The 15,045-nt window shown below is 44.5% G+C and overlaps 1 protein-coding gene across 2 annotated transcripts in view; it reads left to right on the plus strand.

The window, feature by feature from the left end:
• The first annotated feature begins 353 nt into the window (after positions 1-353).
• The window catches only part of LOC119389944 (myotubularin-related protein 4), a 37,533-nt gene continuing 22,841 nt past the window's right edge, over positions 354-15,045 (plus strand). For both annotated transcript variants that reach the window (XR_005183189.2, XM_037657399.2), the window contains exons 1-8: positions 354-495; positions 8,675-9,010; positions 9,908-10,065; positions 10,951-11,065; positions 11,651-11,764; positions 12,877-13,100; positions 13,965-14,190; positions 14,685-14,880. Coding sequence is in view for 1 of the 2 variants with exons in the window: in XM_037657399.2 (XP_037513327.1) it covers positions 8,685-9,010; positions 9,908-10,065; positions 10,951-11,065; positions 11,651-11,764; positions 12,877-13,100; positions 13,965-14,190; positions 14,685-14,880 (1,359 nt within the window). In the remaining variant the exon portion in view is untranslated. The remainder of the gene's footprint in view (positions 496-8,674; positions 9,011-9,907; positions 10,066-10,950; positions 11,066-11,650; positions 11,765-12,876; positions 13,101-13,964; positions 14,191-14,684; positions 14,881-15,045) is intronic.

Below are 15,045 nucleotides of genomic sequence, written 5' to 3' on the forward strand. Positions count from 1 at the left end.
ACTTTTCCTAAAGCTTCGATTTTGAATGGTCGCTAGCGCCACAGTCCTTTCATTCGAATATATTTAGTAATGAATTGTTCAAAATTGCATTTCAAAGTTTTTATTTTTTTTATTGTTCGTGCGTCAAGAATGTTGCGCTTTAAATTGGCGCGCAAATTGTAAACCACTAATACTAATCTAAGCCTAATTTTCAAACTGGATATTACTAAATTGTTCTCGCATTACTCACTTAAGTTCAAAATAAGGAATTCATTAGATTTCAGCGGTTACTACGTTACTTTATGATTTGTTCAAAGTTTTAGCATCATTTGAACAGCTGCGCCACCTGTCCAAAGAGTACGCTAGAAGGATTTTGTTGTGATGTGACGTAACTCATGGACCGCAATCGATTTTCTGCTAGGGCCCTATTTACGTCATGATAATCAGCAAAATTATAAGTACTGTGAGTAGAGAATTCAGTTTGCCTTCTCACATCTGAGCTTCTTGACGTTTAAGGTAAGCCCCGATGTTATCCACGCACGATGTAAAGCGTTTTGTTGTCGTCTATCGCGTTCGCGAACGACTCGGTACTGTCGGGCATCGCTGTGCCCCGACGCTTGTAGCGTTCCGATTGCAACCTTGCGTCGCTACAGATTGCAGAGGATCAAGCGGGAACATTCTTGAGCGTTCGAAGGAACGACCTAAGGTTTGTTTTCAACCGTGACGCGAACTGTTCGTGTCGGGACGAAGCTTAGCCGTCGCGGTGAAAGTGGGTCATTGTGGAAGCGTTCTTCCTCAGCACTGACTCGGGAGGGGGGGTTGTTTACATGGGCGCTTCTAGAGTGTTGGGAATCGAGATAGCGCGCTACCGTCTCACAAAAGCATTCCAGTCGTTGACAGGACGTAGCGAGTGCATATTGCAATGCACGCACTGGCGTTGTCAACGGACGTGCTTGTCGCGATCCAGACATCTCGACGCGTCCGGGGGAAGGGGGGTTGTCACGAACGTCAGTAGTGCAAACAGGCGGCCCCCCTTCCTTGCTGTGCTTTCTTCGTTACGCTTGGCCACCCTAGCCTCGCACGGCGCCCCAGGAATCTGCGATCGGGAATGCGAAACAGTTTCCTACGTTTCCCCGCGGTAGCCGATATCGAAGAAGGAACGAAAACACTTGGCTGGCGACGAAAACAAAAACAGCAACAAAAGCGCTGCGTCTGCGCGCGAGGTGAAGGAGCGGGCGCTCGCGAAGTGACCTTCAGCGAGTCGCGCGCACTGGAGAAACTGCGTTCACATTCTTCGGTACAGGCGCCGACGCGGTCCACCTACGGTTTTTGTTTCTTTTTATTGTACGGCACGCGACAAGTAGCTACTACGGACTACTCGATCGAGCACTCGTGTATGCAGCGGGTAGCCGGCTTTGCATCCTGTTCGTCCGTGTCGCGGAAACCCGAGCAGGGAAACGCTTGCTTCCTTTTTCCGTCGCTCGCCCGACCGGCGGTCGCTCTAGCTGGCCTGTATGTATGTTACGCCGCCGTCGCAGCCTTGTAAAGCCCAAGGAGGGGCGGTGTGCCCCCACCGTCGTAGTCGCGTATCCGTACTGTCCCTTGGCGCTTGCGCGCGCTCCATGTAAGTACGCGTACACTTAACCATCTCGCCGCTATGCGCAGCTGCCAGGTGCGGGACTGAGCGTGTAGCGATAAATACGTTAAGTCCATTCGGTGGGGGTGGTGCACGCCTTTGAAGGAAATTTCCGCCGCTGCTGCCTCTTTAGTGGGTCTGGAATTGACAAGGACTGCCAGCTACTGAATGCGGAATGTTATGCGTGGCTCTCTCGCATAGGTCAATCTTACTTGCTAACGGGGGCCAACCTGACAAAGAAGTGAAAGACGGGCGTTTCGAAATGTGAGCGCGAGCTTGCCAACCTTTTCAGAATACTAAAGAAAAAAGTTGTTTACACGATCGTTGTGTTCTCTCTCTCTCTCCACACTTCCTCTTCGCAGTTCCCTTGTCGCGACGCGCCGATATGACAGCTTTGTTCAATTGCTATTGTTGACATCCTTCCAACGAGGAAAGTTGCTGCAGGTTAGGTGTTTGTTTTGCAATTGATTGAGTGCGGAGTTACCTTTCATTGTAAACTGCCTGTCTGTGAACATCACTTGTGAAAGATGTATAGTGTGTAAATAGGCAAAATGAACTGAAGAGAGCACTCGGCATGCGCCATTCCTAATATGGCTAGGGTCTGATAAAAGGGTATAAGTGGAATTCGACTCTGCCTGATTTTGTTTGACTGGCTAATCAGCTAGCCATTTTTAGAAAGCCAGGGTATGTACTGCCCATCGTACATTCTTTGTGAACCTCGACCGTGGTAATTCGTAAACAACGCATTCCTGTAAACAGGCTACATTTTCATAAATAAAGAAGTTGCTCCAACTAATTGTTTGGCACAGAGTAACATAGCTGGGGTTAAGCAGCAGGTGCAAAAACATTCAGACCCACACATCGCATTGATTGTGGCACAATACATGTAAACACGCCAGCACTGCACTTCGAGGAAGTTTTAGAGACCACGGGGTCTGCAAAACATTTAAACTTCTGCATAGGTGTGCAACATTTTCATTATGCATTGCCTTGGTCAGACAAATGAGCGCTTTAAATCTACGCTGAGAAGAAAAAAGAATTCCGTGGCATCTGGTCTCCCAACTCTTGCACGCAATGTCAGTACACACCACGTAGCAGACGCTCGCAGCCTCCTCTGTAGTGATGCTTCGAGAAAAAAAAAATTTCAGCAAGCACTGAGTGCTAATTGGGCAATAGAACTGAAAGTTGAGCAAGTTGGTAACAGTTTGTTGCTGAACTGTTACACATGCCTTCATCTTTCGTATTTTGTGCCCACTCAGTTCCACATTTGTTAGCAACCTTACCCTTACATAAAGCATACCCACCATATCATTACAGTTTGTCACAATCGTTCTGTTACACCCACAAGCTTTTACACAGGCAGCGCTGGGAAGGTTCATTCATTTCGTTTGTGGCTGTGGCAGTGTTTCCACTGCCACAGCTGCTGCACTTATGAGACTACATGACCCACAGCTGGCCTTTAGGCAGTGTCACTTGCGATTCAGTTACTGTTGCCGTCCCACCTGGATGTTGCCCTCCTACCCGGAAACATTTTGGGCATTTGTTTACTCTTGCATGTAAGATTGATTGTCTTTCTCTCTTTTTAACACATTCGCTGAGTGCAGCTGGCAAAGTTTTAGCAAATGAGCCTCTTCTAAAATTGTCAGCTAGAATTCTTCGTGCAGAAACTGCTGCCATATATGCAAGTGTAGCATAATACATGCACTAACACATGCACAAGCACATCTTGTCTCTGACCAAACGCAAGGATGGCTATGATAGATCTTGTTTGCATGCTGGGACTGCCGATGGGAGACTGCCGCTCAAGTTTTTTAACTTGCTTAAATATGTTCCCATCACACCCTTAAAGGGACATTAAAGAGCAAAACGATTTTTCTCATATTAGTAAAGTACTCTTTCACAATACCAAAAACACCACGCTTGCTGCGAGAAGGCGCTTAGTAAGCGAGAAAACTTGCAAAAACAAAATGTGGGTGGCGATGCCACCTTGAAGTTTCTGCGCCATTCGCCGTGACGTCACATGTTTTGATGGCGCCTACTAGGGACTACGTAGTTCCTAATCGGTAAAAATGAAGTACATTGACCTCTGAGGGGGCCATAGACGTAACATACCAGGTTTGGGGTAATTTTGTTGAGCCAGAATGAGGGGGGGGGGGCGCCAAAATACGATACACTTTGAAATCCGTGACGTCACGCAAGGAGATTTCGGCGCAAAATTTAAAAATGAAACATTGAACTTGATTTTCTGCTCTATTAGTAAACCTATGATGTCGAAATTAACGACATTAGACTTCTCGGAGCACAATTTATCGACCTAAACCAATTCATTGTTTCTCTTTAGTGTCCCTTTAAGATGCATGCACAGATGCTTACTGCTCTGAGTACTTCAAGGATTCCAAGCTTTCCGCTGACACTGGGCCATGTAGTGTTGGATTGCAAGTATCGCACTGTGTCTTTGTGCCCGGTTTTGAGCCGAGCAGGAATCCGAGACAGAGCGCTAATAGTAGATATGTTCTTTCACTCTTACTCCTTTTCTTATCCGCTCTCTGCAATGACATCCAACACTACCTAAAGCAATGGTCATTGACATGGGGGTCATGATAGCCTTACATAGCCCAAATACCATTCCACACAAGCAAAACTGCAACAACTTCCGAACGTTCAATATTGCATGTGGCCCTACAGAGCAAATTCATACTTGAAAAATCAACCATAGTATAATTGTGACATTTGATTGTTACAGCTATGAATTAGTTTTTGGTTTACTTGGCTGTTCACAACTTAATCTTATCTCCCTCAAGCCGCATCAAAAGCCATGCTATTGGCCTTAGTGTTGTTTTTATTCAGTGGACTTCTTTTTTTGTTTCTGCACTATCAGGACAAGAAACAGTTGGCAAAAGGAAATTATTGCCAATTTGCACAGTGCTTGCAATCTGTCTGTGTGCTGCTGAAAACTTATCATGCAAAAGTTTGAAAAAGAAAAAAAGTGCAGCCTATCACCAACAGCAGAAGTCAAAGCCCTTCCAATGCATTCTATCTTATCAGACGCACAACATGTGCACCGCGTCGCACTTTTATGTGTTGCCATTCTCGCAACAGACAGCGAAAGGCGTCTGATAAGGCATTTCTGGAGTACCTCCAAGAGGAGTAGTGCAGTTTTGGGACTGTTACCTTGAGAGTGAGTTTTTCTCTCTCCCTCATAGTTACACCAGTGTGGATCAGGTTAGTGTAGAGCATTCCTTCAGTAGAGCAACACTGTCTTAGTGTGACCTTGATGCAGCGTCGTATTTCAAAACTTTAGTTGAAAACAGCAATGGAAAAGTGACACGTTGGGTAAGATTACACCTTTGTTTTATTAGACTGTCTTACTGTGTGTTTTGACCTGTTGTGTTATGAGCCGTTGACCTTGGTGAATACAAGCAGTTTGGCAAACGTATTTTTAACTTCCGCTGTACGTATGCTCATGGCATGTTTGCACGTTGGCAACAAGATGCGAACAATTTACTAAACCCACGTCTGAGTCATAGTTTGCTGCTAATCGCCATGCTATTTTTAAATGCAACCGGTGATTTATCATTCAGCAGGTGGTTCGTGTATGTAAGGCAACATGCGTTGGCTATTCATTTGTAGTATATATTCACAGAAGGTCTTCTTTGCACGCTGTACTGTGCAATTGTGTGAAACATAAATGCATTTTGTGACAAGTTTAGGAGTGTGCATCTTGAAACAATTTCTAGTCTTGGGGGCTACCGTTATATTGACGTGCAGCTGCAAAGCTGCTTCATTTGCACATTTGCAGCATGAGCAGGGTGATCGCTGAATATTGCTATTTCTAATGTCTGTGTTTGCACATAATGTGTTTAATTACCTTCTGTCTCTACTGCACTGTTTTATAAAGTTGGCTAACGATGTCGCTGAAATGCCCAGTTATATTGGTGCATAGTTAATAGCACTTAGCAGCACAGTTGTGTATGTCAAAATTTTTCCATACAAATTTAGCCACATCGTGAACAAATTAGTCGTGTTCTTTAAAAATTTTGTTTTGCCACTGTTCTCGAAGCTTCAGGTTCGTGAAATTCACACAGCTGCAGAAGGGACTTAAAAATTCTGGTCATTCAGTGAATTTCCTCAACTTTACAGAATGTGGACTAAATGTGAGAATGCTGTACAGGACATCAGATGGGAGAATGTCAATTATTTAATGTTTGAACAGCGCCTGTGCTGCCTCTTGAACAGTGTTTATTACGCAAAATGTCCTGCATAGCAATGAAATAAGTGAACCTGCGGCATAGCATGTTGATAAGTGACAGCAAAAGCAAACATCTAGCCATATATCTACCCAATGACTTCTTCTACTAAAACACTTTTCGAAAACACGTTAACTTACTATTAAATTGTGCAGTGGAGGTCTCGTCACAGGCATTTCCAGATGTGTCCCAAACATTCTAATTGTCTTTGATTTTATCGATGTTGTTTTTGATGCATAGGCATGCACAATTGTGGATGCAACAACTGAAGGGTTCAGTATCATTCTCTGTAGCTAGGAACATCACTAAATTACACCGACAAGCTGTATGTGGTAATTCTGTTTTAGGAACTTCATTTGGTTTCCTGCAAGGATGGCGAGACTCGCAATCCCGCATGCCTTTTGTGAGAAATAGGTAACAAAAATGCATGCAAGTATAACCAAGAAACGCAGGAAAGGTACGGCAGCATAGCGACCTGTCAAAAGGACAGGTCATTGTCCTCTCGGTAGTGAATCACAGGTTTGGAGCTTGCTTGCAAAAAAAAAAAAAGAGCAAAACCATAGTGGTGAATTTATCCCCTTCGTGACCTCACTGAAACAAAATGCCTTCGAAATATTTTGTTGGGGAGACATTTATCAAATGATGCATACTTGTGCATAGCTCCGAAAACATTTGCAGGCCCCTTTTAATGATGTGAATTCCTTCATTTGTTTTCCAAAAATTGCATTTTTTGTTCACAGGACGGTGAAAGAATATGAACAGTAATGTCAAGAAGAACTCCTGTGTTCACATGTAGGTGCATAAAAGCATGACAGTGGTCTAGTAGAAATTCAGGCGCTGAACGTCTCGACTCTTAAGCTTTGTGCTGTGCCGTCACAGTTACAAAAGTACCAACTTAAATAGGGTCTTGAAGAGGCTACTCCTTCGTCTGGAATGCAATTAATTGACATTCTGTTGAATTAATTCAACAGAAGTGAAAACGATAGTGGTACGCAAAATACATACAAAAGCACCTGATAGACTAAAAACAAAGTTGGAGGACGCTTGATCTTCGCCTCAAGAGTAGAACGTGATAGCGTAATCGAGCCCCGTTCGCATCACCTTCTCAATCGGTAGCCTTGCTTTGCACCTCGGTGGACACCTCAAACATGCCGCAAGGAAAGGAACGTCTGTGCGAGTAACATTGGCCATTTAAAACTATCCTAGAATGCCTACGGCAAGTGCATTTGCGATATGCCCACTACGCCATAATTCTTCCTCTTGCGAATCAGCGAAGTACCCACTATGCGTCTGTAAGGCAACACGCAAACGTACACAGCTGCTCAATTTGTTGATGCTTTTGCTGATGATGATGATCAAATATGTCCGAGTGCTTTGTGATGGGTGGGCCTTTACACCCCTCGCTTGTTGAGCAAATAACGTCTCTTGACGGCTGCCGTAATTCTGTGCTTCTGCCACGCAACATTACATGCGTTAAGAAGACCCCTCGCATTACACGACATTCGTATAGGGGTTTTTTTTTTTTCGGAAGCAGTTCCGTGCAATGGTATGGCTGTGTGGTAGAACACCTGCTTGCCACGCAGACGGCCTGGGTTCGATTTCCACTCAAACCTAAGTTTTTTATTGTTTATTTTTCTGCATCTGTCTTCAATTTTCGCTCACGGACAATGCTGATTTTTCGCTCACAACCAACAACACTGACGCTGACACCGGAATATCTGCAAAACGAGCCTTTTAAAGCTATCGCGTTAGAACTCTACTTGCCAGTAGGCATTGTTGTGGATGGCAGAGCAGCTACTCCAAAGCATTGGCACACTGACTAAACACACTATAGGCATCATATAAAAGGAAGTGGCTCTCTTATGATGTTGTAATGCAGAGTAGGCAGTTATTTTCACACAGTGCATGTACAGTATCTTAAAGGGACACTAAAGTGAGACATTAAACCAATTTAGATAGATAAATTATTCTTTCAGAACTGTATTGTTATTGAATTTGTCATCATAGGTTAATTATAAGAAGTGGAAAGAAAGGTCAATGTTTAAAGTTTATTTCGCGCCGAAACTTCAGTATGTGAACGTCAGTGTGACGTCCTGAATTTCAGTCTTTTTGCTTATTTTTTTGGCCACATTGTTTTAGTAAAAATATCTGAAACTTGCTATGTTAAGACTTTGGGTCCTTTAGAACACAAGTTAAAACAATTTTTACCAATAAATGATTACATAGGCCCTAGCAGATGCAAGTCAAAATCTGTGGCGTCATGTTGAATGGTGTGGGAAAACTTCGATGAGGCTTCACCACTAGTATTTTCTTTTTGCACATTTTCTCACTTGCCAAGCGTCTTGTTGCATTAAGAGTGGTGCTTTTGATGTTGTGAAATCATAATTCACTAATACCAGACAAGTCGTTTTTCTCTACAGTGTTCCCTTAATACAGTGCCATAATCCCGTTGCATGCTCAAGGTTAAAGAGCAGTGAGTAAACTTACCACAGACCTATTGAGAGTAGTTCTCTTGTAATGCATGTGGCCTTACAGTAAACGTTTCCATCCAGCAAAACACTGCACCCGTTTGTGCGGAGCTTATGCTATACTCCATGATCATTAAGAGCACACCGACAATGGGAGAGTTTCAAGACAAAAAGATGTCCAAACTCTTGGTATGTGCAACTCCGTGTGGCGTCAAATGGAAAGCGTTAGTGAATTTGTATACTCGGACTGGTCGTAACACTACGGACTGCGGCCATGTTGTAGAGTACAGTTGGGATGCATTGCAACACCTCTAAAGCAGCGAGTGCTTCATCCCTGCATGCAGGGTCCTTGGCATGGAGGCCGGGGAAGGGTCCCTGCCCATCGACGATGGAGGTGGCAACCCGTCGAGTTTCCTAAACCTGAGTGGGAGCGAGGCGTACCCCAAACGGGCATTGGTGTCGGACGACCCGTCTCTGGTTGTGCCATTCCCGTGCCTGCCTGGCGAAGCGGTGGAGTTCCTGGGCCGCTCGACGCAAGGCGTTGTGGCTCTCTCGTCGTACCGCTTCTTTTTGGCAGGTCCCGATCAGCAGCTGAACCTTCCCCTCGGACTACTAGAGGCAGTCGAGTGTCGTGACATCTTTTACCTCCACCTAATCTGCAAGGATGCCCGCTCTTTCAGGTGATTTATCACTTGCCCTTGCACATTATTTTTGTGTTTAGATCCGGAAAATTGAATTGGGAGGAAAGTCACAGGTTTTGCGCACAGAAACAACGATCTGATTATGAGGCTTGCTGTAGTGGCAACTCGGGATTAATTTTAACCACCTGGGTCTTTTTTAATAGTCTCTTAAATGTAAATGCACAAGTCTTGTTACGTTTAACCCCCACCAAAATGTGGCCATCATGACAAGTTTCAAACCTGCGACCTCGCACGGAGCAGCGCAACACCATTGTAGATTCTGTGCCACTGTTGCAGGCTGTTCTGCAAAATGCCCTAAGTAAGTGGCATGTGAGCCAGTGGGCAAACTGGGACTCGTAAACTAGAAGTCTAGAAAGTTTCTACTATCTGAACATACCTTGTTTACTGACTGATTTCATAATTTCGCACTACAATCACACATATCATCATCATCATCAGCCTGTCTACGCCCACTGCAGGGCAAAGGCCTCTCCCATGTTCCGCCAATCATATCTTGTGCTTCTGTTGCCTGTGCTTGGCAACCTGTGCTGTGCTGTGCAACCTGTGCTTGGCAATCTGTGTTGCCTGTGCTTCTGTTGCCTGTGTTGCCTGTGCCTGGTCTTGTGCTTTCTGTTGCCACGTTATACCTACAAACTTCTTAATCTCATCTACCCACCTAATTTTCTGTCTTCCCCTCACGCGTTTGCCCTCTCTTGGAATCCAGTCAGTTACCCTTAATGACCACCGGTTATCCTGCCGACGTGCTACGTGCCCGGCCCATATCCATTTCTTCTTCTTAATTTCAACTATGATATCCTTAACCCCTGTTTGTTCCCTGACCATCACACATATATATGTCATCAAGTGCATCTTTGTACATCTCTCATATATTTTCAGGTGTTCGTTCGCCACAAATGAAGACTGTCAGAAGTGGCACAAGCGCCTCACCAATGCAATCCAGTTGCCGAATCGGCTGGACGACCTGTTTGCCTTCCGTTTCTACCTCTACTGCCGTGAAGAACGTTTCGACGACCTTTTTTCCTTTCTAAAGAGTGGTCAGTTTGGTGCCTCCTTGCTTCACCCTCTTGAGATGCTTTTTTTTTTCTTTTATATAAGCAAATAGCTTTTTCTGACAAGCCAGATATCTGCCCAAAAGTGTGCGCATGCGCGAATTTCCATTTGCATATGGCAGGAGGGTCGTGTAGCCTATGTTTCGCTCGCTTGCTTGTTTCTTCGCTGGGTAATGAGGATGATACCATTCCTCACTGCACTTGGTCTGCATCATCATAGCTGTTTGCCTGTTATCAGGTATAAGAGGGAAGCACACCGTGTGGTTCCCGCAATAGCAAAAAAAGAACACTAGCAATGAAATTGGAAGCTTATGTCATCTGATAGCATATAAAGTGCTACCAACACAAAGCGTGTAGATAAAAAGGTATTTGATTGACTCATTACAAAAGGTTGCCTTTGCTGCTACAACAGCATTACACAGATAACATCATGCTTCAATCGTCAGAACACTGTTAAAGTTTTAATCACACTATTGCTAGATTTTCCAATCAATTATATCGATCCACAAGGCTTTGCAGACCATCCAGCAGTGTTAGAAAGCTATTCGCTTACATAGATAATCGGCTTTATTGTTTCTGCCTAATATTTATTCTTTAAATATTCTTTACTTATCAGAAGCTTAAAGTTGATGTGACATGAACTTGAATCCAAAGCGTGCCATGAATGAACACATGGTTTCGTTAAAACAGCAATGCAGTAGACTCTCAGTTACTAATTAGGAGAGCTCTTATTCCTTTGTTTTAAGTTCATGGTGCTGTACTGCTAGTAGTGAATTTGAATGAACTGAATAGCTGGTGAAACGAGCAGATGCCGGTAAAGTGATTGTGCTAACCTCCTATCTAACCTCCTATTGCATTTTGCCATTGCAGATAGGCCAAGTTTAGACAAAGACACTTCCCTCTTGCACCAAGAATGCAAACGTATGGGCTTTGACACAGACCTCGGGGGCACATGGAAGATCACTAGCATCAATGAAAAATTCAAGTGAGTTGCCGTGCCTTTGAGTCGCTCATTGCCTTAAGGAGGTAAAACTGCGTTTTTAGGTGAATGAGCCTCATTTGCAGCGAATATCTATTCAGGGTTCATCGCTTAAAATGGTTTTCGCGCAGATCTTGCATTACACGGGACAAGTCATGTGCATTGCCTGAGGGAGTGTGCAGGTTTGGGAAGTCGTAGAAATCTTGTACAAAAGTTTTTCGCGCTTTTCATGGCGCTTTTAATCGACTGTTGAGAGAGTAGTTCCACAACAGCATGCAGGAAGGCAGAGCACCAATGGAGGTTTTACTGTGCAGCGTACAGGCGCAGATCATTATAGCCTCTAGCTCCCCACAATTGATCGGGAGTACTGCACACCTCTTGCTTATAGTGGAGTCCGGGAAAAAAAAAAAATGATAGTTGAACCCTGCCACAGCTCCATAAGCTTTGACATTTAAAACGGATGTGTGCCTTTGATCTGCAGGGAATCTGCCTTAAGTTGCGTAAATGCAATGTGTAACATGCAATGTCTGATCTGTTCCTTCATCACTCGCCCACTGATGCTTTAATCTGTTCAATGTTCCCTTTGTGCAGATTTTGCAGCAGCTACCCGCGCTACTTAATCGTGCCCGCTTCAGTACCGGATCAGGATCTTGAGACAGTGGCCAGTTTTCGGTACTCTCGGAGGATTCCCACAGTTGTTTGGAGGCAAGTAAAACTGCTTTTGCAATTCTTGTCCTAGTGGGAATGCAGATTGTATGTTTTATTTGTTATGAAAGGAAAGATTGGCAAATACAAGTTTGTGGCAAAACACTACAAGGAAATCCATAGGGATTTCTTGAAAAGAAAAGCTTCATATTTGAGGGAAAATTTGCCCTGGTGTGGGGTTGAAACGCTGTACCATATGAGGATGAACTTTTCATCAATTAGGAAGCTTTTCATTTTGAGGAGTCCACATGAATTTTCTTGTCCCTTTGTACACAAACGAGTGGACGCAAATTGTCCCTTTCATAACCCTTCCTTCACCTTGCGGTGTTCCATAGACCTGATTTGCCATATTGTATATTCATTAAATATTCAATGCATAAATTCGTATTTGTTATTCTGATGCATGACTATATAGTTGTCTTTGCTAGTAAGCAGAAATCTGCACAAGAAATAACAAGGGAGGTGGTCCAGCGATGATATTTTACCCTCATGATTTTTCGGCGCTGTGTTCACTTATTCTTCTCATTTTAAAGCACCAGGTCTAAGAAAGTTTTAACATCCACTAAATTAGGACTTGCAAAGACAGTGCAAATTGACCGTATGTGGGGATATTATTGCTGGCATGCAAGACCTAAATGCAGCTAAAGCCAGAACATCAGGAAATGGATTGGTCCAATGTAGAAACCAGTGGAAGTAGTCTTAAGTTTTCTGTTGGCACTGCTCTCTGAAAAGAAGCCTCGGCTCATTCGATGGCACATCGGTCTGCGAATACCCAGCAGTCAGGCTGTTCCTTCCTCTTCTTTTTCTTTTTCCATGTGGCAGCTTAAAGTAATAGGCAGGATTAACACATAAAGGTGTGAACTGAGGTGCGTTTACACCCAAATACAGTTGAACCTCTTTATAAGAGACAGGCACAGGGGAACAGTTCTTGTCCCTTATGTTAGGTGTCTCTTATAAGGAGGGTACCATGTTCTCATTTTCTGATCAGTGCCTATTTCAATGTAGGCACACTTGTGTTTCTTATAACCAATTTCTTTTATAAAGTGTCTTCACTGTAGTTCAAGTAAGAATGGTTTTTTTTTTCTTACATCCATCTTTCTCTCTTCTATTAGGCACCACTTGTATGGCACAGTGATAGCACGCTCGGCACAGCCGGAGGTTGGCTGGCTGGGCTGGCGGAGCCCTCAGGATGAGACCCTGATCCAGGCCATAGCAGATGCCTGTAGCATCGACCCAGGCCCCGCCATCTGTAACGGACTTGACAGCCTGCCCGACGACCAGAGGCTTGACTCTGATGCATCCGACTTGTCTCTACTGAACGGTGGTCTGACTGCCAGTGAGTGCTGCTGTCGTCATCGCTTTACAGTTACTTTACGGTGAAGTTAACGCTTGTGGCTTCTATTCCCATCGCACCGCTCTTAAAAGCGTTTTCTTAACCTTGTCGGTTTCACCATTAATGACAGGTCATCTAAAGTGTTCATTTCTTCTTCAGTGTGTTTCGCGGTCTGATGACATTTCACATTTGAAAGTGTAGTTAAAGAAGTGAAGCTTCTACACTTGTATTGCTGCAGAAGAATGTCCAAGCAAGCTATGTTGTTCATTTCAGTCTCTCTGACCGTGGGTAGTTCGTTTACTTTCACAAACATTTGAAATAGGACGGTTTGAAGAAAGCAGTACCCTGTTAAAGAGGCACAAAAGGTAACGTGAAGTCAATCTGGACTGGTGAATTGCTCTTTCAATGACACGTTCACTTCGTTTATCTGAAGTTTGATCATTGCTAGGGACAATGAACACCAGACTATTGAAGGCCTCTCTTTGCACCAAAATATCTGTACCGGTACCCATGAGTGATGTCTTGGATTATCAAAGTATCTTCTTCTAATGGCTCACAAAAATTTCTCGTAATTCTTCAAATTCCTTTAGCACAGGAATGGAATGCAATTCAATATTTTTTTTGCCACTAAACCAGGTACACATTCATGACAAGCTGATGCAGAAATATGCGAGTCTTGTCACTGCCTGTCTTCCATATCGATAGCCTTGCGCTATTATCGCAGGTTTTCAGTAATACGTAATGGCAATTTATCTTTGCAAAAGCGTAGTTTACATGACACCTTTAATCTAACATTTATCGTTAGGGTACATGTACTATTAGTGTCCATGAGTGCGAAACGTATCCTAACCGGCGTGCACCTCGCAGGCATGCACTTCGAGCCACGGCCGGCACCACAGCGCAAGATGCTCATCCTCGATGCTCGTTCCTACACTGCTGCTGTGGCCAACCGAGCCAAGGGCGGTGGCTGTGAGTGCCCCGAATACTACCCCAACTGCGAGGTGCAGTTCATGAGCTTGGCCAACATCCACACAATCCGCAAGAGTTTTCATGCAGTGCGTGCCCTCTGCTCCTCTACAGCTGATCAGTCTTGGTAGGTCTGGGTGCTCATACTTTGAATGTTACAGTAGTCTACTCTTTTGCAGCTCTCACTGATGTATGCAAGGCGTGGGACTTGTTTTCACCTTGCCCATGCCTTCCATGCCCATGCCTTCTTCTGGCTCTTGATTATTAAAGTGAGCTAGACCAAACAGAAGCTTCGAGGTGGGATTGGTCTTGTGCAATTGGCAAGCCCTCTTCCCTAATGCAACTGGCTCTTATTTCTGATTGGCTGACATGTACCCTATAGCCTTCACTGCAATGTGTGGAGTTGATGAGAACGTGTATAGATAAGACAAGGTGCTTCCACTGCCACCCTCCAAGTTGTTGCCAGATGTAAGCTAATGTGCTTGACAAGATAGCCAGTGCCTGGGCTTGTCACTCTTGCTTCTACCGAGCTTTCTCTTTCTCACGCACTCTTTTGGCACAAGCTCTCCCTTGGCCTTGTCCCATTACTCATGGCTGTCGCTGTGTGTCGCCATTTTTCAGCTGGATGTCGACCTTGGAGTCCAGCAAGTGGCTGCACCACCTGTCAGGTTTGCTGAAGGCTTCGCTCGTTGTCGCCAACGCCGTCGACCTGGAACGGCGACCGGTGCTGGTGCACTGCTCGGATGGTTGGGATCGCACGCCTCAGATTGTTGCCTTGGCCGAACTTATTTTGGACCCCTACTACCGCACTACTGATGTGAGCAATTGATTTGCAGCACTTGGATTTGCTTGGTGTGAGAAGTTCAAGGGCATTGTCACCTGTGGTCTCTCCCCTCTCTCCCCTTATGCTAGCAGCTCTCGAATTTCGGGTGCTTAGTCGAGTTTCTGTACAGTACAGTCCACAGTTAAAGGGGGACGCGGC

The sequence above is a fragment of the Rhipicephalus sanguineus genome, chromosome 4 (assembly GCF_013339695.2).
Source record: "Rhipicephalus sanguineus isolate Rsan-2018 chromosome 4, BIME_Rsan_1.4, whole genome shotgun sequence".
Lineage (NCBI taxonomy): Eukaryota > Metazoa > Arthropoda > Arachnida > Ixodida > Ixodidae > Rhipicephalus > Rhipicephalus sanguineus.